The sequence below is a fragment of the Clinocottus analis genome, unplaced genomic scaffold (assembly GCF_023055335.1).
Source record: "Clinocottus analis isolate CAN_PGR_092001 unplaced genomic scaffold, fCliAna1.0.p SCAF_3, whole genome shotgun sequence".
NCBI classification, from domain to species: domain Eukaryota; kingdom Metazoa; phylum Chordata; class Actinopteri; order Perciformes; family Cottidae; genus Clinocottus; species Clinocottus analis.
In genome coordinates, this window is record NW_027176042.1 from 5,964,982 (window position 1) to 5,991,435 (window position 26,454).

Sequence of the window (26,454 nt, forward strand, 5' to 3'; positions counted from 1 at the left end):
CCCAAAACCACAAACGATGAAGCAAGGAAGCCATTAACGGCAGCACCTGCTCGTAACTGTCAACACCAGCAGTGGCTGCTTCAATTTAAGACATTCATTAAGGTAAGACGTGTCGTGCTTCAGCATCAACAAATTACCATGTTAATTTGTACTCATTAGTTCAATTATTGTAAACAAGCCAGACTATTGATAAGAAGACAGCTTTCATGTCCACAATGACAATCCCAACATGCCGAGGTATAATGTCGATTTGTTAATTAGTACTGAACTTAAAGTACAGCTGAGGCTGATGTAAACATGATTAGTTTAGTTATTTGATGTAAGACCAAAAGTATTGGACAAACCACTACACAAGGGTTCACCAAAGTGATTACAATGCATCCACAGGATAACCGTGCACAGTGTCTGTGCCAAGATACCAACCATGTCATAGATGTTGAGATGTTTGACAAAATAGGTTCAAACTTTAACCCACTTGTGGTTTAAAGTTGATTTAAGGTTATAAATCAACTTTCACACTCCATAAAATTTAAAATAAAAAAAATCATTTATCTTTTCGGGGGTAAATAAACTAATTTGCAACATGCATCACAAAAAATGGTCAGGGTTGGTCCAAAGTCATTAGGAGTTATCCTCCGGGCACCATGAATACCTTTTACTACATTGTCACTAAAAATAGGCCGGGGTGGATGGACGGGTCAATCAAACACAAGACTTTCACTTTGGAGACCGCTGTTGAAGTCCCGTGTGAAATCAAGAGTCAACGTTGACAAACTTCATACTTGGTTTACTTCAAGCCAAACCGTGATATTTTACTGAATTCAACCACAATTAAAAAAACTGTGACAGTAATCTGGGAGAAGAAACCTTTCCTTTGAAACGTAATTGATAATTCAGTTGTGCTGGAACGTAACTTTTAGGGCACAAGGTTTGCATGAAACAATGAAAGAGCTGAATTATACAGAGGATCATCTTAGCATCTGTAAACGGTGCCTCGACGCGCTTTTTGGACCGCTAAAAACAACAGTTAGAGAGCAAGCACCAACCTTGTTAATCATGTCCCTGTAATAATGCTTACCCCAACATACTGTTCCAACAGCATTGCATTTCTTTGTAATGACCCTGATTCACTTTAGCTTCCTGAGGATTTATAACCTTGACTGTGTCATTTCACACTTTTCTCTTTTTTTGAGGAAACGATTTCAACCTGCTGATTGTTTTAAATCAGACTTTATAATTGGCCCCCCCATTTTTTTCAAGTTAAAGTCCTGAAGTTAGTTTTTGAAAATCAACTTCTGTGTCTTACTATTTTGTCTTTTCCAAATGGACTATTGAGGTTCAGGAAATTTAGACCTTAATCTGTTAATCTGCTTTGCTCTCTGATCGGTTATATCGTGAACAAAACGAAGCCGACAAAGTCGCTATTAATATGGCTGACCAATATCCAAGCAATTGTGGAGCTATGCTGGTAAACATGCATCACCAGAAAGCGGGGCTGTTGTGTATACATTTCTTACAGAACCTGAGCATGCTCAGTGGGGAAGGCCAAAAAAGAAAATGTGTGTCATTCATGTAACATGTCTTTTGAGAGGAAACATTAGGGTGTTTTGGATACTTGCTTTATATGAAGGGCCATGATGTTCTAAACGTATCCCTTTTAGTAACTAAAATGTGTGTGCTTAAGTTGTTTATAGCGGATTCTCGGTTATGAATAGAGGAGATCTAATACTTCAAGGTACCTGAAAATAAAAAAAAGTGCTCTTATTCTGCTCCACATGTTCTTTGCTAAGATTTGAGGACCCATTTGTTTGTCTCAGAAAAAAAGCACAGCTACTATAGCTATTGATTGCCTTAATGGTGTTTTCAAGCGGTTTTTTTTTATGTGTGTGAGTGTGTGTGCGGCTGTGCACCAATGTGTTCCAAGACACTCAATCTGATCACAAGGACCACATGTCATTAGTTCAGTCCGCACCAAGCCTACACATTATTTGATTGAGAAAGTTGCTGGGTATTTGTCTTCCGTGTAATCATGGGCCCGGGTGCCAATAAAGCACTGAGCTGTGAAGGAAGTACAGCTGGGTCTTCAGACTTTCTATTTCCACTTCTGATCCTCACCAGTGTAAAGCTCTTATTGTTATATTCAAACTAAAATAACCTTGATATCGGCATTAGCATGGCCTTTACTTTATCATTAAGGTAACTACAATATCATGTCGAATCGCTTCAGGACATTGTTGAGTATGTTGAAACTGGATTTTTCCAAAGCCCTTCCGACTGTCTGAGTATCTGATCTGAAGATTGAGATTTCCCCATACATTCATCATTGCTTTCACCCCGAGGCAGGCTGGGTTTATTACACTGTAAGTTAAACTGCAACCTTTTCTCCTCAGCAGCAGTAACAGCAGTTGGTTTCCACAACACACAGTCATTCAATATGACATGTGACAAAAATTGTGCCACATGGATATATAACGCAGTTGAACAGGGATGATATCTGATTGAATGCAAAATGTCACCTTGCATTATTCACAAATTTCACCGCTGGAATGTTGAGCTATTTGTTTGTGCTAAGAAGTTAAATTACCTCATTCAAAGAAATATTTGCTGATTTACAGATGTGTATAGCCTAATGTAAGTCTATGAGACAAGGCATTTTGTTTGGCATTGCGTTGTATCACGTGACCAACTCGAAAGTCTTAATTTCACCTGTTTGGCCACGATGGACATCAAAGTCCATGTCAAACTAAAGAAAAGTAAATCTGTAGAAGAGTTCATATGTTAGTTAGTTAGGTTATGTAATAATGGGGCTGTGAATGAGAAGTACATATGCTACTCCATGCTGCAAAGGAAAAATAAAACTGCACATCCCTCTGCACTCTTACCGTTCAGACACAGCAGGCTGTGTGCTCATCTTTCGGCAGATGCCTGAGGTGGCAGCAGGTGTTGTCGAGGACGAGTGTATGTGCAAATAAAAAGCTTGATTGGTGCCCTCGGAGCAGCCCAGGGAAACAGGTAAATCAATGTGGAGATGTTCATTAGTTAATCCAGGGTTAATGGTTTTACTGATGCCGCTCGCTGTCTGCCCTTTGTGAGAAAAGGTCGGTCGCCACCTATTAAAACACTTACGTTCTGCTCGGCCGGCCGCAGCAGCGTATGCGGGCACCGCCGCACTGCAAGCCACACGAGCACGACTTCTACCTCAGCTACGGATGCATTTTGCCGTCACGGAGCTCAATTGTATCCGTGTTGTTAATGCTGCCTGCTTTGTGTCGAAAAGTAATTAGTGATGGATTGTTTATCAGAGGGAGGGTGGGGTGCGACAGTTACTGAAGCAGCTTTACTCCCACCACTTCACACACACACACACACACACACACACACACGCACACTTCCTCCTCCTGGCGTGAAACGACCAGGGTTCACTGCGAGCCTCCCCTAATGACAAGGGTGTGTGTTGCAGTGTGAAGGGCTGCTATTTTTCTAACATGGGAGCAATTTAACACACCGCGGCACATTGTGAATTAAAGCAAAGCTACCATTTCTTCTTCTCCTCTCCCGAACACGATTCTGGATCTGACATCAGACTAGAGCCGCTTGACAAAATGACCTTTTGCTGCGAGGCCGAACAATTTCATCCACCTCTGTCTTTGGCTGTCATTTTTGTCTCCCGGGTGTCAGAATGGTGGTGTTCCTTACAAAGCCTCAGACCTTCTGTCCTTTTCTGGCTGTACCCCCCCAACCCCCCACCCTCACCTATCCATACACACTCCTATTGATCCCATAAAGTCGCTTTTGGTCCATTGTGCAGAAAAACAACGGTTCAGAATCATCTTTATTCGCCATGTATGCATGGGATTTGACTCCAACGTACATACACAAATAAACAAAACAAGGATGACAAAGTTTCTTTAGGCATAAAGGTTTAGCTACTATGTAATAGTGCAGTTTGTCTGATAAAGTGTTTGCACGACATGTCAACCTTTTAGGGACAAACCTCACACCACATGATGGAAGAAGTAATTCCCTTGCGAATGTGAAACCCTTTTATGCCTCGTTAGAATAAAAGTGATTACCACAAGCACGGATTTTACCCGTGACGTTGCACAATAGCAAAGTCCATTTCTCTGCACGTTGCATAATTTTCTGGAGCTGGAGGGATGCCACCTCTCCCCTTTCTCTCTCTCGCTCGCTCGCTCACTTCCACGACTGGATTTTTTCTTTATTTGTTTTACCCACGCTTCCTCCTAAGGGGCAAAGACTGTCGCAAAGCTTGGCGGAGGAACGCCGTGTCTTCCTCTGGCCACGTGGATGACGGGGGTGATGAATGACAGCTGGCGAGTGACTGGGAGGCGGCCAGCGCATCCCTCAGTGTCAGTCACGGGGATGCTCAACTGGCCCTCAGGAGGAATGGTCCCTCAAAGTAGAAAAAAAAACCCATGAAGACTCTTAGCTAAGAATTCAGATGCCTTGCTTCTACTTCTTCCACACTGTTTTGAGGAGAGAGAAAAAAAACCCATCATTGAGGACCTATCTTGCATTGCAAGATTATAGAATGTTGTGTCTTATCTTGTTGAAACAACATGATGCTCCCCCAACAGAAGACAGCGGGATATCTCAGAGGGAGGACTAGTATCTCACTGTAATTGGTGCTGAGCAGCTGCTTAGGTGAAGGGTGAAGGCCCAACATGTCCTGCACCTCTATGAAACAGCACTAGTCATGAATTTCTGTCACGTGACTATTGGTCTGAGGCAAATGGCTTCCTAACACCGGGAAGCTCAGAATTGTATGTTTTTTACAGGATGGGGTTGAAGCAAAAGATGTATTTAAGCCAGATTTCAAATGAGACGTGTAGATTCAAATGTTTTTTTTCTTCTAAATATCACAACTTTATTCTCTGTTTTGGTTCCTTTTTTCTGTGTTCAAGGACCATCACAATGAGAACAATTGGATGATTTTCAATGCCGCCACCGTGTTTTGGAGTTCAGAGAGTTAAAGATATTGTTGTGCCATATAGCTGTGGCATTGGGCGGTGTTTTTTTAAAGCAGGAACTCTGCAAGCCACCTCAGATCTCTCGGGAGGAGGGGGAGCTGATCTCCGTAAAGTGTGCCTCGCAGTGCCCTCTGGGGAGGAGAGAAAGGGGCTGCATCAAGCTGTAATTGATAGATTGATGGTTCACCCCTTTGGTGCCTGAGGGAAAACACAACACACACACACACACACACACACACACACACACACACACACACACACACACTCACGCAGAAGCGTTTACAGCCATGTATACACACACAGCAGGATGCCGAGGTTAGATTGGCTTCAGTGGAGTGTCTCCAAAACAGATTTGCCATGTTTTTACACCGGTGTCTTTTTTTTAAATTTTTTACAGCATTTCTGCGTTAATCGGTGCGATTGTACCGCGCAAGATCCAAATCGATCAGCTGCCTCTGCCACTGGAGGTTAGTTTGTGTCAAAGAGGGGGTGGGGGCATGGCATCAGATTATCTGGTGCAGTTGTAATCAGCTAATGACTGACCGCCACCAACGCTGCATCACATGTCCTCTGCACTCCCTGTCCACTGGCCTCTCGCTTGTCACGCTTTCCTTTCAGGAATTTGCTAGTCATTGTTGATTCTGAAAGGGGATTTGCAGTGAGGATCGAACTGACAATCTTCTGATTGAAAGACGACCCCTTTGAAAGACGACCCGGTCATGTTAGCGGACTTTGAGGCCAAATTACCAGACTCAAGGGTTCAAAACCGCCGTCCACAAACCAATCGGTGACGTCACAAGGATGATTTCCACTTCTTATCTACAGGCAATGGGTTAATCAGACGTCTGAAACCAAGCATCACTGCTGGTCAATATTGACAGAGGTGATCTAGCCACTGACAATGGATTTTCTTTCCCGTTTGAGTCTTGCATTGAAACGTGACCCCTCATCTCGAGTCTTGAGAGCAGCTTGCAGCTGAGAGAGCTTCTGACTGTGTGTGTTTACAGCCTCCTGAAGCCAAACTCTTCTGACGGGGTGGTAACATTGTGGTAATATTGAGCCCTTCACACACACACAGGGCTCCTCAGCCACACAGCGGTCTCAGCGGCCTCCCAGCATGGACGCTTCACACATACTGCTGCTGAACCAAGTCGGCTGCACTCAAGCTCACTGCCGCCTGTCAGGGAGACGGTGAGAGGAACTCTTAACAAGTGTTGTTCCTTTTCAGAAGAAGATTATCTGAGCCCGCCTTCTTATGGACTATTGCGATGCCTGACAACATCTTAATGCTGACACTCTGTCCCTCTTTCATTTGGTAAATCCAAGACAGGATTACACATGTGGTTATTGAATTAGAGTGACGCGGCAATCCCATTTTTAGTTGTGGTGATGAATGAATCTGCTTCATGCCGTCGCCCGTGCAAATAACTTATCACGACATCGCCTGCATTCAATGGATAAAAGTAGAGAAAGTGAGAGGCTAGATGTTGGGGAGGCTGATAAAGAGAGCATTGCAGCACTTTCAGCAGCAGCAGCAGCAGCAGCGGAGCAGAACTGATCACATCTCACTTTTAATTTGGGGGGGAACATGGAAACCAGCTGTCAGACTGCAGGCAGGACTTTATTTTGGCCTGAATTTGACACTATAGGATGTGACACCTTCGCTTTAAACACCAGGTCGTATTCAAATTTTGCACTGAGCCTGTTAAAAGACAAATATACGCCTATAAGATGGAGTGTAACATCCTACTGTATGCGCCAGGGAGATCGTAAGACAGCATTTAAGGGTGTTGGTTCCTTGATACAAACAGCTGTGTGTTCGTGCACCAGCTCTTTACTTATTTTCTTTGCCATACACACACATGTCCGTGCACACATACATGGAAGTTGAATCTGCTGAGATTCAAATAATCTTAAATAATAGCTCCACCTGTATTCTTTTCTCGATCAACTTGTGACCTTAAGGTCAGCTGAACTTGCTGGCATTGCCCGGAGAGACAGGGAACATTACTTTTCCTATGGAGTCATGTCTCTGTCCTCCTGCTTGTCATCGTTGATACCAAAAGGCCTGAATATTAGTCCAACATTTGCTCTCCTTTTAGCTCCCGAGGAATGTATTTGTCTGAGCATGTAGCGCACCATATTTTTATTATTTATTATGAAAGTTGAATTACTCTCAAAACAGCGACCTACCGCAGCTGCAAACAATGGTGATGAGAGCGGTAAGAGGGAGTGAATCGAAACAGTGAAAGTTGCCAGATATTTTTAGATATTTCAGGAGTTGGTAGAGACGGAAAACAAAATGTCGATGTTGTGCTCACAACTTGTTTCCGCTGCCCCCGAGTGGCCAAAAAATGCTGTTATTGCAGATTTAATTCTGTGACGTTTGCCTGGCTTAAACTATTAATACCAATTTCATCAATTTTCTTTCCTGTCTCTGACACATTGCTGCCTGTGTTGCAGCTACCAATACGTAACATAGCTTTACGGTTGCAAATTTCAAATCTCACATCCCAGTATGAAGAAGCCCACTTGAATGACAAACACGGCAACTCAGCATACATTACTGGTTCATCTTTTGTGTAATAAATAATACAAGGTCGTTGATTAGAAGCACCCTGAAATCCATAAACCTACGCCTATAAAGGGGATTTAGAAAGAAAGAAAAAACACAATTCCTGGATAATAGCAAAGATTAAAGCAAAGGGTAAGTAAAGCATGTCTTCAGAAAGAGAAACAAGCAAAAGAGAATAAAAGCTGCAAGCATGACACAAGACTATTGTCTAAGTCTGGAGAAAAAATGTGAAATAGAGATGAACATCCATTTCTTCCGTGTGGTCGGGAGACTAAAAATGAAAGAGCAGCCGCTGCTCCTCGGGCTCTGCTAGCCTGATGGTCTGAGCCGACCTCTGGCTGCATGTGGGAATAATCCACAGCAATAAGACTGTATTCTTTAGCTCATGAAGAATTCATTTTCTTGAAAAGTACAGTCTCACTTGCACTTTTCACTTACACCCTACCGCAACCGTGTTTTTTCCCCGTATTTTTTCATTTTCTGCCTCTTTATTGAAGGACTTTCATCATTATCGCTCTGCTTCCACTCAACTTTATTTTCTGTCTCCACCCTTAAGCTCTAAAAACTGCCTTAAACACTTCTCTACTGTAACCATGGCTACGACTGATCAAATATCCCAAAATGGCGGTGATGGGTTTTTTAAATCACCCTCAGCCTAGCGCTTCAGGCATTTGGAAGACAGCAAAGAGTTTCCCATTTCATGTTAGAGCCCCGACTAAGGCTACATTTACATTTGAAGTCTTTTTGGTGTTTGTATTACACAGCTTGGATGCAGTGTGTGTTTTCACGCCCATGCAGCGTATGCTTGAATGTGACAATTGTTCAAACTCAGTCCACATGTCTGAAATGTGCTTCATCTTCATAGCAACGACAACATTACGTCTCAGCAAAAGAGGTCACGCAAACAAGAAAAACACAGCCTGTTTATTTGTCAGCTTATAATAACCTACATTGCAATTCGCTCTGGCTATACAGCACTTCAGTCTACACTGATCCTTGGGTCAGTCCATAAATGATTTAAACACAGACAAATACAGGAACACTACATAACAGCATGGACACGATTCAGAATACACAAATGTTGCAAACCAAGGCAGGAGCGTGCAGAAACCTACACTCTGCATGACGGTCCTCAGCAGTACAACAACAGCATTAGCTGCTATTTTAAACTGATGTCTAGTACTACATTACCCACAGTGTAACCAAACTGTTGGGTCACCCACGAAACTGTTGGGTCACCCACGTTCAATGCAATTTCAACAACTTGACGTTAGCCATAGCCTTGGCACAGTGTCGACAAATTTACTGTTCATCAGACCGCACAAATGAGACAAGCGTCCGCAGACGCTTCAGTTAGCACCTGTTGCAACTCAGAGTTCAGCGGCGCCCGGGGTCACCTCACGGCAGGCAGGTGGCCGCTAGTCTCCTAGCGTCGTGTAGTGAGCCGGAGCTGCCACCGGCTACGAGCCCGCTGTTCACCTCATTTTCTGCAACCCGTGTAGCACAAAATTATGGTGGAAGTAGCAAGCTAGCTAGCCAACTGGCCAACTGCTAAATTAGTGAAATCTAACCAAACTGTAAGAACTTTGTGCTTTCTATTAATAAATTAAATCCCAGATTTTGTATTATTTTTTTCACATTTACCTATCCCTAAGTTGTTGCTATTTGATGTGTCTGAGTCTATCGCCAAGATAGTTTACAATGGTCTGAAAAGTATAGTTATTTGGTAGTTTGGAGTCATTTACAAATTTGTATTGAACAGTATTATCAGTAGTCTGTTATTCAAACCAAAAATGTACTACATACCATGATCTATTGAGAGAAACCAAACAACTATATGTAATATGAATAAGGCTTGAACTTTAAACTGTAGCCACACTCCCTGTAAAGGCTTTGCTGAAGTTAATATGAGGCTGCTGCAGTTCGCTTGAGCCAAATCCAGAAATGAAATTGCTGAGCCGTGGCAAAGGAACACGTCTTTGTAGTCACATGTTCCCTATAGAGACTGCAGGTGATTAAAGCAACCGACAACTCTTTCAACAAACGTATGACACGTGAGCGTTAAATCCAGATAGTCTTGAAAAGCCAGAGAGGTGACAGATCAGATGACATAAGGTTTAACATCTTGCTGTGAGGGACAATGCATTTATCCAGTTAGTTGTCATGGCCCATATATCATCCCAGTTGAGGAAGCGAAAAGAGAAGATAATCTTAAATACACTGATTAAATCAAAGTCAGACTTCTGTGGAATTTGCTTTCAGCAGAAATCTTATACTGGATTCAGCAAAAATAAACTTTGTGTTTTGGGGGCATCCCCAAATGGAGGCAATTATCAAATAATAACATTCATTTTCAGATCTTACATCTTCCTAATCTAATCCGCTGCTTTGCTGGGCTATATCAGCAAGATATGAATCGGCCCCATTTTGTTATTATTGGTATCAAAAGGACACTTTTCATCATATCTGCAAACAGAAAGAATATCAGTAAAATGGAAGGTGGAGAAAAATGAATATGTTAAGAAAAGTTTGAGAGACAGAATGAAAACCACAGGCGACCAAACAGCACGAGGAGCGTCCATCACCCACGCTACTCACTGTGGCCTCGCCGTGGGCCCGCAGTCTCATTACCATGCCGGCCTTCTCACACAAGCCAACCCCATGTATTGAGAATAAGTCATATTGTATACTGCAGCTATATGTGGCCTGCTCAAGCAGTGAAATTGACCAAGTTTGCCTCAAGCTAGGAAGAAACAACAATTTACAGAGAAAGGGAGTTTGATTAGAGAGAATACATTATCTTAACCCTTAGCCACGTATCTTCAAATGATCCGCTTCTCACCAACAGAAAAGGTGTCCACATTTTTCAACTGATGCACCTGCAGTTTGTTAAAGCTGTCAGTAGGGAAGTTAATAATTTACTGTAATCTAAGGAGTATTTTGACTGATTAATTTTTCAGTCAAACAGTTAAGAGAAATAGATTTTTTTTTTAAAAGAGCAACACTCTTAGCTTGTCACTTAATATTACTCTAAGGAACATGGTCATAAAAAAGCCTCAATTTAATACTGACACCTCGGTATGACCTCCGTAAGTAGACGAGACCATCAGAGAGAAGATTTTCTATTCCTATATAGTTCTACTTAATGCTTGTCAGCATTGGCAGCAGAGCCATTGGGTCAGATTTCCCGCAAATTCAGCAGAAATTAATGCAGGTTCACCAGAAACTCCTTCAGCTCGGTTTCCAGCGGGGCCTCCAGCAGAGACCAGCAGAGCTTCGTCTCGCTGCTGCGGTGGACCCGGCTTGAGGCCGACACCCGGCATCGCCCTGCTGGAGACCGTAGACTGTATAAGAGGTGGACAGAGTCATCTTCACGACACCCATTGGTTTGTGGACTCTGTTTTTTTGAAGACTTGAATTCGGCAAATTCTAAATCACCATCTTGGATTACATCAATTATCATGTTTGTTTTTTTTGCAATCCATGAACGAAAGTGACCATACTTGGAATGCAGAGGCGTGGCAAAGGGATATATACGTCTCTGGTCGTAGCAGTGAACTGCAAATCACAGTAAGCCCGCCCTAAAGCATATCCTGCCTTTTTTTTATGACAATTTGACTCTAAATGGACCATAATTAACTAAATAAATATCATACTGTATTGAAGAAGACTTGAAACTAGAGATTCTGGCCCTTAACCACAGAGGTGTCCTTAATTTCAACTTGCTTGTTGTCGTTACCCATTTGTCATGTACATGGATTCGTTGTTATCAGACTGTAATTTTATGCATTAGATGTCAATGTACTTTTGATCTTTCTCTGGCCATGCTACGATTCCTGTTTGGTAACGTTTCACCTCTTCCCAGTTGTTCCTGTGAGCATGTTGGCTCTGGTGTTCACCGATAGTTAACATGAATCTTTTTTGCAAGGGTTTATAGGCACTTATTATGTATCCTGCTTGTCTGCATGTTTTGAATGGTCAGTTACATAAGAGAAGCAATCCGGTTTTATTTCGCAAAGTGCCCGTCGTTTCATTAAAAGGTTCTCAGTGTCATTTATGATTGCATCCCTTCGCTGTGCGTTTAACCAGTACTACTTTGCATGATTCGTATGTCACAAGGAGATTAACGTTGTTTATTGTCTTGTTTAGCAGTGCCTGAACTTAATGAATCAGAGCAGATAAATCAATGGGTCTGTTTCGGTTCGAGCAGAGGACGAAATTCATTATTTTGTGTTTTGGTTCACTCCGAGCGCAGCTCTGACATGCGTGCTATGGTAACGCTCTGAGAGGAAAAAGAGGAAACCGTTTCTCGTGTTCTGCATTCATTAGCCTACTTCTAAATCACTTGTTTTGATCCACATTAGCTGAAATGTTATGCACACAGTGTGACCTCTTTTTGTTTGAGTTAAGATTCAGCCCACGTGGAATGGAAGCTGCAGGGGCTGCGACTGAATCCGTCTGCGGAAGAAAGATTTTTTTAAGAAATATCCTTGAGTTTTTTTCTCACGCGTTTTTTTTTAAAGAAACACAGAAATGCTGTTAATATGCCTTTTGTGAACGAATCAGTAAGGACTAAGCTGGAAGCCGGACCAGACTGGTTTACAGGATCTTACCACTAGTTGTCCATTTTGACTCCACAGTCGCTCCCGAATGGAACATGTACATACACACTTGAGTAAATGAATAAGCAATAATAAGGCTTTACTTATCCTGCATGTGTATACATATGAAAAAAACAATGCACCATAATTTGAAGCAGTCCAACAAAATCCTTTAGTATGTAATCCACCTAATCACAAACAAGGAAATATAAAGAGTGAAAAAGCACACACACAGTTCTACAGGAAGGAGGGACTACAGATGGGTTGAACTAACAGCAGCTTGTCAGATTCATCAGCAATGTAAGAGAAGAGCACTCTTTGTTCTCCCAGCACCCTCGGTCTTCCACGTAACGACACGGCAGGGGGCAGTCCCCAGTCCGAGGCCGGATTGATAATTTGACATGATTACTGGGCAAATGGTGATGCCTCCCATCTCTCACCGAGGCTCCATTAGAGCCCGAGGGCGTGAGTCAAGGCCAAATTGCATTAGATCCTCTCAAGATGAAGTCGTTCTTGCAGTTGACCCTGGAAATTGTTCTATTGTGATTAAATTCTGAAGCCCATGCAATTTGTTGACCGATCATCGTGAACACGGCTACAAACACATTCCTTGTCTTCTCTCACCGACGCCAGTGAGAGAGATCTTTTCCTTGCAACGCCGCCTTCCGTTTTTTTGCCCTTCAATCTGAATCTGAAGTTTATTTCATATTGCAAAATCCTGAATAATTCAATATTACTCGGCATCTACACTTTTAGTCAGATCAGCGTTGTAGCACCATAAACGCCCTGCTGTGTGTTATCAGAAGGAAATATTCAGAACCCTGCAGAGTCTCAGCCTGCATTTATTTGACCTAGGTTATTGCTCCGCTCTATGTTCACTTGTCTGCGACACTTCCCTGTCACACTTTCTGCGTGGAGCGGAGTAGGAGATAATTAACAGTAACGATAATGGCCGCCATTTGCTGTTTCGATTAGCTTGATTTTAATTCTCATTACATTTTTGTCTGGCTGTGACATGAATTAATAGGATGTGGTGATGACAGTGTTGTACATGGCGAGGGTGATGACAGAGGCACGGCAGGCCTGAGACCAGCAGCTCCTCGCGATGCCGCTCATTACTGTGAGTTACAGAAGACCTCGGACTGCTTCTCTAGAAAAGCAGGAAGTAGAGTATGAATTAATTCCGTCACAAAACAGCAGAAGCGAGCACATGCCACTCAGATGAGCTAGCGGTGGATTAAACACAAATGATGTGCTGTAGTATAAAACATGTTGTGTGCAGCACCTCTGTATAGCATTTAAGGTTGATAAGATGTATTTGGTGTGTAACATAGGGTCCACTTCAGCAATGCACAATGCTACACGTTGTCCATGTCTCTGAAAACATGGAAGCATGCGAAACCCTTTGTGACAGCATCACCTGAATGCTTGTGTGTTGGCTATGAGCTACCTGCAGGACACCAGGAATGATCCTCTCTCACACACATATATTTGAACTCATATTTATATAACCACTCTACTCATACATATATTCTGACTCACATATGCATAGACATGTATTTTAAACTTCATCTCTTTTTTTGGGATGTGCATTACTTTTATATTCAAACTAATGCTTTTATCTTCCATAAAACGCCGGCATATAAAAGTGAAAGAACCTGCACATGTGTGTAGACATACGTCTCTAAGATATGACATAAATATCAGCCTTGAAAAAAATGTTATTAAGGAGTACGCACCTTGTGGTGCGTCAGCCCGGCATACATTTCTGTTCATGTTCATTTGATCTTTTCACGCTTCACTTCAGTTTACTGGCAGTGATAATTTAATAAACTAGCAAGGGCGTTTCTCCCCGAGCATCCTAAAGCGCATCTGAAGCAGTAATTTACATCGCGGCGTGTGATTAGCATCTTTGTAATTAACCGCCAACAGTTTTGACTTCACCAGCTTTATGTGTCAACAGAGAAGTCGTCTAGCGTGGGAACAAGCTACTTCCTGTTGCACCACGTTTCCCGGACTGTCTCATTCTCTCTTAAATATCTACAGTATATGGGGTTATAGCATTAAAAAAAAATCTGTAAAATATTATGAAAGTAAAGATAAGTTAGACGAACATTTTAGTTGTAGAATTTTTTTAGATTTATTCTTTTTATGTCCCACCTATGACTCCATATTATGTAATATGTAATGATAAAATATAACTCAACATAATTCCTGTATGGTTTGAGGTCTACATATGTCATTTGACAAATTAGATTACACCTTAACTCATAATTCATCCATAATAGGCACCAAACAGTAGCCACTAAATGAAATTGCATATAGTTACTAGTAGTGTAACAGACCACTGTCGATCCGTGAACCGTACAGAGTCCCCCCTTCAGCAGGCATGTGAACCGAGGATTAACGTTAAGCATCAAAGAAATATAGTTTTACTGGTCAATTTTCAGTAAAATATGCAATTCATGCTTTTCTCGTCGCCGATCTCTGATAATGTTCCAATGTAAAAAACTAATCTGCGTTTAAATTGACAAGAGAACGAAGTTCCCATTTGCGTTACATTATGATGCGTTCAGGCTCTGTTCAGTGAAAGGTAAATTCTCATGTTATCAAGATGTTGTATTCATATGTAATCTTGTAAATGTAGTGTTGGTGAGAATCTTGAAAATTATGAGCTGTTTACAGTGAACTCTAACCAGCTTATAATATACAGTATCATTAAAATCACTAATGACAAAATTTGTTTGAATCCATAAAAAGGGAATCTTTTATTTCCTCATCATTCCGTGATACAATCCGAAGCCCGAGCTTCATGATCTGTTGCGCCACTAATCGTTGCATGTTCAGTAACTGCCTGAGATGCGGTTGAGCTGTTTCTGAGCTGGAGAATGTGACCAGAAAGAACCCCGTCCCACGCTGAGTCTCACACATCACACACAGTCAGCGGCTTCCAATCAAACAACTGGCCTGCAGGTCAAAGGCCGTGGTCTGTCAGAACACAAGCTGTGGATGAAACGCAATAATACCTACCACACCGTAGACGGGGTCGCTTTCATGCTAGAGACCCAACGATGAATTATTCAGGTGTGCCTTTGGCCCGACGCGAACCTTGATGAGAGTCGATTTTAGATTAACAATATGTCGACACTGTCCTTTTGCTCTGAAGCCTGTGGGGCGTGTGGGGCAGGCCTCTTTGGGTGAAAACACACTGCCCTCTGTTGGTCCAGAAACATTCACCGGCTCCAAAATGGGACCATACACACACACACACACACACACACACACACACTCACTCACTCTCACTCTCTTTTTCTGTCACACAAGTCTCAAACCTTACAATCTTAATCACAGCATTATTAAAAACTCATGTAGCCATTCACTCAAATAATATCAGTGACTACGCCTTGTCAATTTGAGAGAAAATAACAATTAAGTATATATGTATATATTTATTTTGGAATATAAATGTAATTATTTTATGGGTTGAACTGCAAAACTTGATTACGTTCACAAGATCTTTAAAACAACAATATTAGATTTTTTTGTGCCCCTGTTGGACAACAAGCTGTCAAAACAACATTGACAAGATAATACGAAATGTGGAAAGAGAAATCATGAAAATGTGACAACGTAAAGACAAATAAATAAGATGTAAAAAACAGTTTGACTAGTTGTTTACATATTATTTAAAAAATATATTTATTTAGAATTATTGACATATGTGATGACTGCACAGCTTCTTTTTTTGGGATGTAAATTTCTTCCGGAAGCAGCAAACACGACATTGGCATGTTATCACGTAGGAAAAGATTACGGTTGGGAGCTGAGCTCTACCGAGGTGGACTCAACATGAAGGAGCCGTCCGGGGCCGGCTGGAGGAGCTTCTTTGAGGCGCTGCAGCAGGTGTGAGGTAGGACAGCCTCAGGAGGGAGACAGTGACCACACAGAGGGGGAGTGGCTCTTTGACAACTTTCCCCTCCAATCACTCACCCACGCTGGCCCGCCAGCAGTCACACTCAGTCAGTCCATTACTGCTGCTCACTCACTTTCTGGCCTCGCTGCTGCTGCTGCTGCTGCTGCTGCTGCTGCTGCTGCTGCTGCACACAGGTGATTAGCAAACCGATGAGACAATCTGCAAAATGGCTTTCAACACACAGAACTCACGCTCCGTAAGCGGCCGTATCATGTACCGCATTGGGCAATCTTGTGATTGAATTGTCACTTCATAGCCTCTTTTCCCATCCTGCTACTTGACTGCAAGCAGGGTACTGCAATTATTGGAGTGATGTGTTTGTGTGTTGTGTTGCTTTGCGCCAGGGGCTTTCTTTTTCTTAAGGAAGAGCCTCCTTTTCTGGGCCCTAATGTGTGCCTTTCATCCATAGCAATGTGACTCCACAGAACCTATAACTAATAAAACACCTCCTCCAACCCTATACCACATACGTCTCTGGCTGAGCAGATTGAATAAATACATAATTTAGTGCTATTGCTATTAAGTTCTGTAAGAGTGTCTCAATTTTTTTTAAAACACTTGATTTTTAAAATAATAGTTTACATGCAAAGATTAAGTCAGTCTCACGTGTGGTGTGTTCTTTATACTATGAATGTTTTCCTGAAGTTGGTTGAAAAAAATCACAATATATTGAATAGTAACTATTGTATCGCAATACGTATCATATTGTGGTACGTATCTCGTATCTTGCCAAATTACAGCCATAGGCTTAATGTCCCACAGTACTAATGTGTGGTAAACTAGGTCCAAATGTCTTTCTGCTCAAAAAAGTACAAAAAAAATAAGAGACGATACTCTAATTTCAAGTATTTTGTGCATCTCTCTCATAATTTTTAACGTGGAATTAGATTGCAATCTTTCTGTTACGCACAAAAGATGTTTACTCCAACTACTGCCTGGAAGCAGACCTGCTTGACATTATCTAAACAGACATGTCCAGCAGTCCTCATGAACTTCGCTCCGCCGTTGTAAGCCGGTTACATAACGGACCCAGAGGCTCACTCGGCCGAAGGATTAGAGGTGGTGGGAAAATCTCTCGGCAGGAGACACCATATGCGGCCTGGTGACGTTGGGTCTCCTTGCTCAAGACCACAACCCGTGTTCATGGGTTTGCAGGAACAAGCTTATTTTTCCATATTTACGGTCTGTCTCCCTGTCCAGTCTCAGCTGTTGTTGCCGTGCCTTTGGTTTATTAGCGACTGGTTGGATCTCACGCTGGGAGGCTTCTGCTGGATTCCAGACTATTGTTGATGTCCTCTCTCAGCACTGTACCGAGGCACCTGTCAGTCGTAGCAGACAGCCATAGTCACCTTAATGCGCACTAAAGGCGCTAAATCTAGTTTGGTTCCCCAGAGATGAATTCCTAATGATGAATCAGACCAGAGATAGCCATTCTGCTCTGTATGCCACTAAAGATGCATGCTGTTTGTACTGTTGAAGAAAGATAAAGGCCCCTTGTTGGTTTCACTCATCACGTCCAGATCAAATAAAAAATTTGCCAAATCCAAATGTACACCATGCAGGGAGTACATGCACGACTGATCCAGCACTGTTCATCAAACTGACAAGCTTGCCCCCCTGGACATTTTCTGCTTGGCTGTGAGCAAACTGAAAACATCTGGATCATTCGCTAAGGCTAGACAGATCACCGAGGGAAAGGGACTCGCAGACTTGCACCCGCAAGCGGTTATCTCTCCGGTTTGTGTTTGAGTGGAGTGGGACTGAATGTCATTAAGTTTCCAGAGAGGGGAAGGATTGGACGCTTTCAGCTATTGCTGTTGTCATGACTGCTGTGAAGGCCTTGACTGTGATTGATGTTACAGCACCTCCGTCCACCTCGCCTCTTGTCGCGGCGAAGAGGTTTGAGCCAGCGCGTATTCCTGTGAGGCCGTGCGATGCATGCGAAGCCGATTCGGCAGGACATGTCATCTGCTGCTTTTTCATTTCGCTGTTAGGCAATGCTCCTGGGACTAAATCTTCCAGGACTCTCCACAACTTTGTTGTTGTGCTGCAGGTTTGGTAGAAGTAGTACCAGTACATCCTTAAACCAGCAGCTGCTCATCTGCTGGCTTGACACGTTTTTAACTTGAGAGAGAGAAAAGGTCATCTCTTTTTAAACAAAGAAAATGCCCTCTTTTCCTGACTCCGCAGCTGAATTGCTCCTCTTTGATAATGTGTTTTTACAAGTGACAAGGTAACAACAGTTTCTTTCTGCTGAGACAGGTCCATTAACAGATGCGGAGGCACTTTGCCACGTAAAATGGGACTGTTGGCCTGTGCGTTGCTGTTTAAGGTGATGGTTACCCTACTTTAAAGGCAGGGGTTGGACTTTGGTCCTAGACAACTGTCTGTAGCTGAAGAGCTGAATCCCCACAGAAAAAACCTCCATGCAAGTGTAAACCTAATGTAGCACCTGGACTGTTTAACTTAAGGGCTACTTAAATATACAATATGGGGTGTTCAGATTATCTACACAGCGGTTCAGTTTTAGCCCAAAACATGGTTGCATTGTGTTCACTGGTGGGAAGTAGGTGAGGGATTATATCTTCATTATGGTGATCCCAATAGCTAGCTTACCTTTGTGCCCAAAGAATATGTTACGACCACCGAAAGGTTTCCAAGACAGTTAAAGGGATGAGTAAGTAATAAGATAAAGAGTCTACAGCCGTGCAGCTCTGTGAGGCTGTACTGAGGCCCAGTTGAGTTTGAGATAAAAGTCATCATGCTAATATGTCCACAATGACAATGCTAAGATACAGATATTTAGATAATATCATTCATATCATCCTGACCTTTAGCTAAGCATGTTAGCATGCTTACATTTGCAAACTAGAATTACCAATGTAGAGTTAGGGCTAATGGGAAGTTAAGTTTTGAATGGATTTGGTCATGAATCACAGTATTGGACAAACTGGAAATGGTACATTTATTATGGAGTTAGATACATGTCGTTACGTGGCATCCTAAAGAGAATGCCAACGTCAATGCATCAAATAGATATTTCACTTTAGACTACAGACATCAACCTCTTACTGGTACGTGAGGTAAAGTCAGGGGTTTACCAAAGTCATCCTCAGAGGAGCCAGCGGTTCTCAAAGTGTGAGGCGCAGAGGTATTACAGGTGGAGCATGGGGTGACGGTGGAATGTTGATTTTTCTTCTTTTTTCTAATCCTTTATTAATCCCATAGTGGGGAAATTAGTTTCTGCATTTGACCCATCCTTAGTAATTAAGGTGCGGTGTGCTCGCAGGGGTTCAGTATCTTTCTCAAGCACACAAACTATGGGGAGACCAGGGATCAAACAGGCTACATTGTGGCTTTAGGACGCTCTCCCCACTAGCTACATGAGAACTCAACATAGTACAAAAGTACAAAGTACAGTTAATAAATTCATGATGAAATGCCTGCACTTTTATGGAAATATTTACACTACGCAGTTAACAGGTTACGCTTGCGCACGCGTGACTGCCAAGAGTCTTGATGACTCAACGATTGTTGACATTTTGTCAAATTAGAAGCAGCAGAAAAGCCTATCTCACGGAGATCGACTTTTTGTTGGGACAATGGGGCATGAACATTGTTTTGGGGCATGACAAAAAAAAGTTTGAGAAGGACCGTGTTAAGCCATCAAAGAGTTGTTGAGATGCGTCACTCTGGACCAAAGTGGTGGTCCAATAGAGCTGCTTTGCTAGCATGGCTAAAACATTTATGTTATTTATTTATTATTGTATACAAGTAGCGGTGACTCGCTGTGCATAATTTAATCCTACTAAATGCCCTTATACGGTTTTGGAGTTTGGTTACTCTTTAACGTAGTCTCTGCTGACTGAAACTTTACGACCATGTGTGCCAGCATTAAATGTGATGAGGTCTGTACCTGCCGAGTCATTTGCACAGTGGTCCATTAGCTGCACAGGACTTATCTGCTCTGGAGGAGAAGCGCGGAGTGGATTTGATTCCCTCGCGCCTTTCCCTCCGTGGACCTGCCCTCAACACAGCCTGTGGTTTCCATAGAGACCATCGGGCCAATCCCCTCTCCCCGTCTCATTACAGCAGTACAGCGGAGCCATTGCACGGTCCCTTTTTTACAGAGAGATGATCCTTGTTCTGTCGACACCCTCTCCGTGCATGTGCACACGCGTGTCGAAGAAGAACAATATTTATTTTTATGTTATTTATTATTGTTTTGTATAGTGTAATAAATGAAATACTTACTGTGTAGTATATATGTATTGTATATTTAAATCTTTGTTTTGGATTTGATTCATAAAAAATAATGCAATTCAACCGCAAATAAGAGCTCGACCAAAAAGACAAAACTGTGCACAGACTATTTTCACTCCCTTTTTTAATGGAAACACCAATCGACATTGACCATATGTACTAAGTAGGTTAAATACAGTAGAGAGTTTGTGCTGCGGCTAATGAGATGTGTGGCTGGTGCCGGTTACATCATAAGACTGCTGTGTGTGAGCCCATCATCTCCACTGTGACCAAGCTTGAATGAGCAGCCCGCCAAGTCAGAGAAAAAGAGTGTGTGTGTGTGTGCGTGTGTGTGTGTGTTAGGTGGGTGACTGAGCTTTAACTGTATAACAGTCCGTGTTTGCCTCAGCTTTCTGCTCTCTTGCTCCCTGCAGACCAGACACAGAAGTCCCCAGCGCTGCCATGACTCACAGACGCCACCATCACTTGTGAGTACTTGTGTAAATGTTGCATGCTGGGGGATTTCGAGGAATCAGGTGGTAGGCGAGGAAAATATGAGAGTTTTGTCAGCAAAAACGTGCTGTGGGACAAATGCTCACTTGAGATATTCAGGATAGCTAGGAAATACAAAACATTATAATAATGTTTATAATGTTTCTTATTTCCCAGCAATTCATGCGTCTCATTTCTAAAACAGAAATACTTTGAAAGGATTTGGGACATTTATGTGTGTGCTGGTCCGTGCACGTGCATGTATTTTGTGTGTGTGTGTGTGTGTGTGTGCATGTTGCTATTGTATTGATATTGATGCTACCACACAGACTTTTTCTGCTGCACCAACAAGAAGTAAAAGGTGGACGGTATTTGTGGAGCTCTGATGTCACGCTGGCTGAGTTATTTTTAGAAAGGGGTCTGAAGAAGGCAGTCTCCCCCCTTTTCCTAGAGTGTTATTATTATTCAAAGCCTTTTATCGATGCATCCTCTTCTCTCAGCCGGTTTAATCTCACTGTTTTGGTCAATTTGAATCCCTCCAATTGAAGCCTGTCACGGTAGTTGGGCCTCAACATGCATATACATAGTCAATTTAGGGATGTTTTCTCCTCAACACACAAATACAATCACATTTTGTGAAGCAGTAGATACATGACTCAGGGAGAGAGCAGTAAAAGAGTCTCGTCGAATATTTAACAATCTGTTTTACAGAAAACATATAATTTCCTGCAGGAAAACAACTCTTAAACATTTTTGCTCAGATTAATGACTATTGCTTCTAGCTATACCAATATTAATGAAGGTGATCAATATTAATGAGGAATCTGCACAAGAAAACTGTAAATATTCATGAATTCAAGACGGAGTGAACGCTTTACTGTACTGGAGGATTTATGCAGAGTTTTGTGCATCAAGCGTTCATGCAACGCACTCCGAAGAACTGATGTTGGCATTGAACATTTCTGCAAACCTCAGAATATGTTAAATGTCAAGTTTCTGAATGAAGAATAGGTTTCATAAAACACGTTTGACATCAATAAATAAATTACCACCGCTGTTAGCGAACTTGCTTACATAGCAAGCGTAACAACCTCACGTAACAAGCGTAAAATACTCAGTATTTTTCCACATTATTTCCAATATTGTCAGCTTGATATTCTATCGGTGTTGATTGAATGTAAAAAAACACAACAACTTTGAATGCCATTAAATGCAAGAAGGTACAAAGCAATAATCTTGTATTGTCGCTGGGCTTGTACTGCACATCCTTGAACAAGGACTGCGTTAGGAAGCCGACTCAAATATGCTGTATCAGTCTCAGTGGTACCAGGCAGCAGGGGAGTCACATAAAAGTCACATAAAAGTCATACATTCTGCTTCACTGGCGCGGTATTACATAAGAAAGAAGGAGCCTTCATCTGTTCCACTGAGGGACTTGCCTGTGCTAAGCAGGGTTTTCATCATATTACCCAGCAGCCCCTTCCGCCCATACCAGGGCACAGATGCCGGGGATCGACTGCCGTGGCCGATCATGTGATCCACCGCACCTCGAGGTCGCTGGCGGGTCTGGTTCACAGCGCTGAGATTCCTGAAGTGCCCCGACGGATCACATGATCGCCCAAGAATCCGGCAGCATGAGAGTGGGTCATAATAAACATTGTTTTGACTTATTTATGGTATTTTCCTGTCTGGTTTGAAGCAAGAGAATCGAAAGGCCTTCATTTTTTTGATGCAAAGCTGATGTCTCTTGTCCAACTAATGAGGGGCGGCAAGGCCAAGTGACTCTGTGTAATATTCTGCTGCTCCAAAGTAGATCATGGCGTGTTTGTTGCTGTCTTTCTTATGAGGACACATTTATACGTTGCTGGCTGGATCCATTTCTGGCACCAATGGTTTATTTTGTAGTCAAGATTCAACCAAGAGCATCTTTGTCTTGTTTTTGAAACACTTGCTCCCCCCGGTCTCTGACTGGCTGTAATCAGCTTCTCATCCATTTTGCTCTTGCTAGACAGAGCAGGCCAGAACTAATCCAATCTGTAGTGACACAAGGAAGTGTGGAAATCAGATTGGGGCTATACTCTTCTCTCTTGGCAAGCTTGCAGAGTGTCCACACGCTGGTTAAGTGTCTGTGGTTGTCCATATCTGTAACAAATAAGTGGACCTGTCGTGACTTGTTGTGTTTCAGGCTCTTCATAGCAATAGCACAATGTAATACTGTTTTGCAAGTAAAAAGCCTTGTGTTTTTACTGAAAGTCATATTTATGTTTCAAACATACACATTGATTCTTTCAAATTATTATCTTTCTGACACAAATAAGGGTTTGTTGTAAATACTATTGCCTCAGAATCTTGTGATCGTTGTTTAGTTTGGACACAGGTTTAGTCTCTAATGGTAAAGTGCTGATTCAAACAAAACATGAGTTTCACTGTTGGATGGAAAGCTTGCCTCTCCAGTTTCGTAGTTCTTCACGTTTTCAGACAAAAGTAATATTTTAAGCTTTACGTGATGGTGAATGTGATTTATTCTTTTGGGATTTTTTCTGTTCGAGGTAGAGATGTGCACTGCTATGGAAATTAATTAACTTTATAAATCTCCTTTAGAGAAAACAAATGCAATGTGAAACACTCAAATGTCTTGAAGCATTTATTAAACCAAAAATATTAATTGGAATAATTCAAATGAATGGACAGAGCTCAGGTTCGGGGGTCTGACTCCGAAAAATAGTTCACCATGAGTTTTATACGTCAACAATTATGATTGAAATGTTTGCCCTGTCCCCCCTGCTTCTCCTCGCAGTGGCCTCCTTCCCACCAGACAAGCCTTGATGCCTGTGTGGAGGATGCTGTTTGGCAGCGGCCCTGAGAGTCAAGAGTGAGAGACATAGAAAGAAAACAAAGGAAAAGAATCCAAAACAATACCGAGATATTGCCCTCCTCGGTTGGCGCCGATTAGACTGGGTCAAGATGAACTACACATTTAAGAAGAACACACTTATGATGCATTTCCATCACGTGCACTATACAGTCACACATTCATCATCTTCCAAGTAAAAAGTTTGAAGTGGCTAAAGTTTGGTGATGTTTGCATCATTTATATACATATTGCTGTGCTCTGACATCACTGAGTCAGTTTATAATTGCGACTTGTGGCCAGACGCTGAACATTTATTTGAGGTTTCTGGCCACCCAACAAAAACAACTCTCATGGTGTGTTCACATCGAAAGAGTTGCAAAATATTTGCGCGAGGCTCGAATGACGTGAAAAAGCATTGCGAACATTTTGAAATATTTCAACTCTGGCGAAAGATTCGCCGGACGCTGAAGCCATTCAGCGTGGAGAAGCTCCGCCCGATATCACCGCCGTCCCGCCGTAGCAGAATTCAACTGACTGCCGGTCCCGACATTTGTGGTATTTCCGCAACAAGTATAACGCAGAAATAGTTGTTAATGTTTCATGGTCAATAGCGGAAATGAAAACTGTTTTACAGGAACGTGACCGGGTCAGTTTAGGTTAGCTAGTGAGGCTACGTGCCGGTAACTCTGGGTAAAGTGGCTCGAGCCGCGCCCCCTTTCCGCTGCAGCTGGTGGCGAAAGAGCGAAAATAAAGTGTTGCGCGAGTAAAATCAGGCAAAAAAGCGTTGCAAATATTAGCAGATGTTTTTGTGTGAACACGGCATAACAGTCACTCTTTTTTCTTCTCCGTTTTGGCCTCCACCAACTACTGGCAATAATCTGATCATTTCTTTCTCAACTCTTTGCTAACTTCTGTCGGCCTGTCCAATAGCTGCCTGCTGCGGCTCCCAAAAGACAAAACCGCATTATCACTTACATTTTCATATTTTGTCTCCGGTTACATTTGTTTTTGTCTGTTCACGAATACGTTTCATATCACCGTCCGCCGAATTGAAACTACACAGGACTTTCACCCAGGATACCTTTGTGCATGTCTTGTGTGAAACCAAAAGTCGGTGGTGACTTATTTCAAATTACGTTTGTAATTTAAATAACGTAACAAATGTAATGATTTTAAGCCACCCCATGTTGTTGAACCAAATCCAACCATGTAGTTGTGTTGCCTAAACATAACCAATAAACCAATAACCAGCGAAGTTGCATTGCTCTTTTCCTTTGTTTCAATTCACAATGTTGCCGCTACACACGTGTTTAAAGTTGCGATGTAATTGAGAATGCAGCTTAGTTGTGTGGGAACATAATTTAGTCGGAGAAGACTGGAAGGCCGAATCTTAGAACTGGTTGTCAATTGACTTATTTAGTTAAATAAATGTAAAATAACAAAACAATATGAACTATAAATTGCTAAAAGCTAATGGGGGTGCACAGCCGGTTAATAATTCTCCGCTGGTTCGTCACGATGATAGTCTGCAATTGGAAAGGAGTCACTCGATCTATTGCTGATCTTAAGATATTGAGCCCAGCACTTGTAACTAGACTTGTTGAAGAAATGGACTCTCTGATCTTAACGTTGTGAGTTTGCGATACAAAGTACCTGTCAGCTCCACTCCGTGGTGCAGTCACATGGTTATTTCAGGATGCCATCGGAGTAAAGCAGCAATAATATGGCAACACGTTTCCCGACAAGGCGTTGAGGTAATTAATGTGTAAGTGCTCTTCAGACGAGTACTTAACAATTAGACTCGAACGGCTGTTAATTATTGAGAAACCGCTGTCAGATAGTAAATGGCGTGGCTGCGGTTAATACAGGGCGATGTCATTTATCTTCCTGTGTGTCTTAACTGTGTGTGTCTACAGTGGCTTAATAGGGTCCACATACATCACTCACCGTGACAGCGATATCAAATAAAGCTGCTGGAGCTGCAGCCCCAGATTGATGGATTGGACTTTATTGGAAACTTTGTCGTCAGCATGTTCATACAAGAGCGCATTGCAGGACCTTTTGTGAACAACATTGTTCCCAATCCACTGTTACTACAATTCCAGCCACCGACGTCTGCCCACTTTTCAATAATGAATGAGGCCGCTGAAATATTAAGGGGAGACCGTCCTCGCTCCCTGTGAGGCATTCAATATCTTGAAAGATGGCGGTGTCTCACAGTCTTTGTGCATTGCATTAAACTGTCGGGTGTCAGTGCCAATGGTAATTGCTGCTCTCTACCTCCACGGCCCATCCTCGCTGTTGTTCTAACGCCACATGAACAAAGCCACAGGGCCAAAAGGAAACGGATCAAATTAGCCTCGCTGCTTTAGAAAGGAGATCTGCGTGCGTTTAGTATGCAGCGGTTGCAGTTGTTGTTGTTGGTCGCCGTGATATAAGAGCACTGCACCATATGGGGGGAACGGCTGTTTCCAGCAGGTCGGCAGTACAGTAATTACAGCTGGAAACCGTCAGCACAAGTAGACGTGTTACAGCTAATCAAGAGTGACCTCACACGAGCATCGCCATAACTGGGGAAGACATAAATAGATATTTTTTTTAATTATTTTTTTTATTTTTTTATTTCCTCTCTCCTGCCACCGCTGTCTGTGCTGAATTGATCTAATTGTAAAGTCTCTTTCATGGCAGCGCAGCCGAGAGTAGCGGAGATCAAAGCGGCCTCGATC

General features: G+C 42.4%; 1 protein-coding gene across 1 annotated transcript in view; it reads left to right on the forward strand.

Moving 5' to 3' along the window:
- iqsec1b (IQ motif and Sec7 domain ArfGEF 1b) overlaps window positions 1–26,454 on the forward strand; it is a 181,351-nt gene that overhangs the window by 80,873 nt on the left and 74,024 nt on the right. The window contains exon 3 of the mRNA XM_068593981.1: window positions 20,817–20,870. Within this exon, the coding sequence (XP_068450082.1) occupies window positions 20,817–20,870 (54 nt within the window). The remainder of the gene's footprint in view (window positions 1–20,816; window positions 20,871–26,454) is intronic.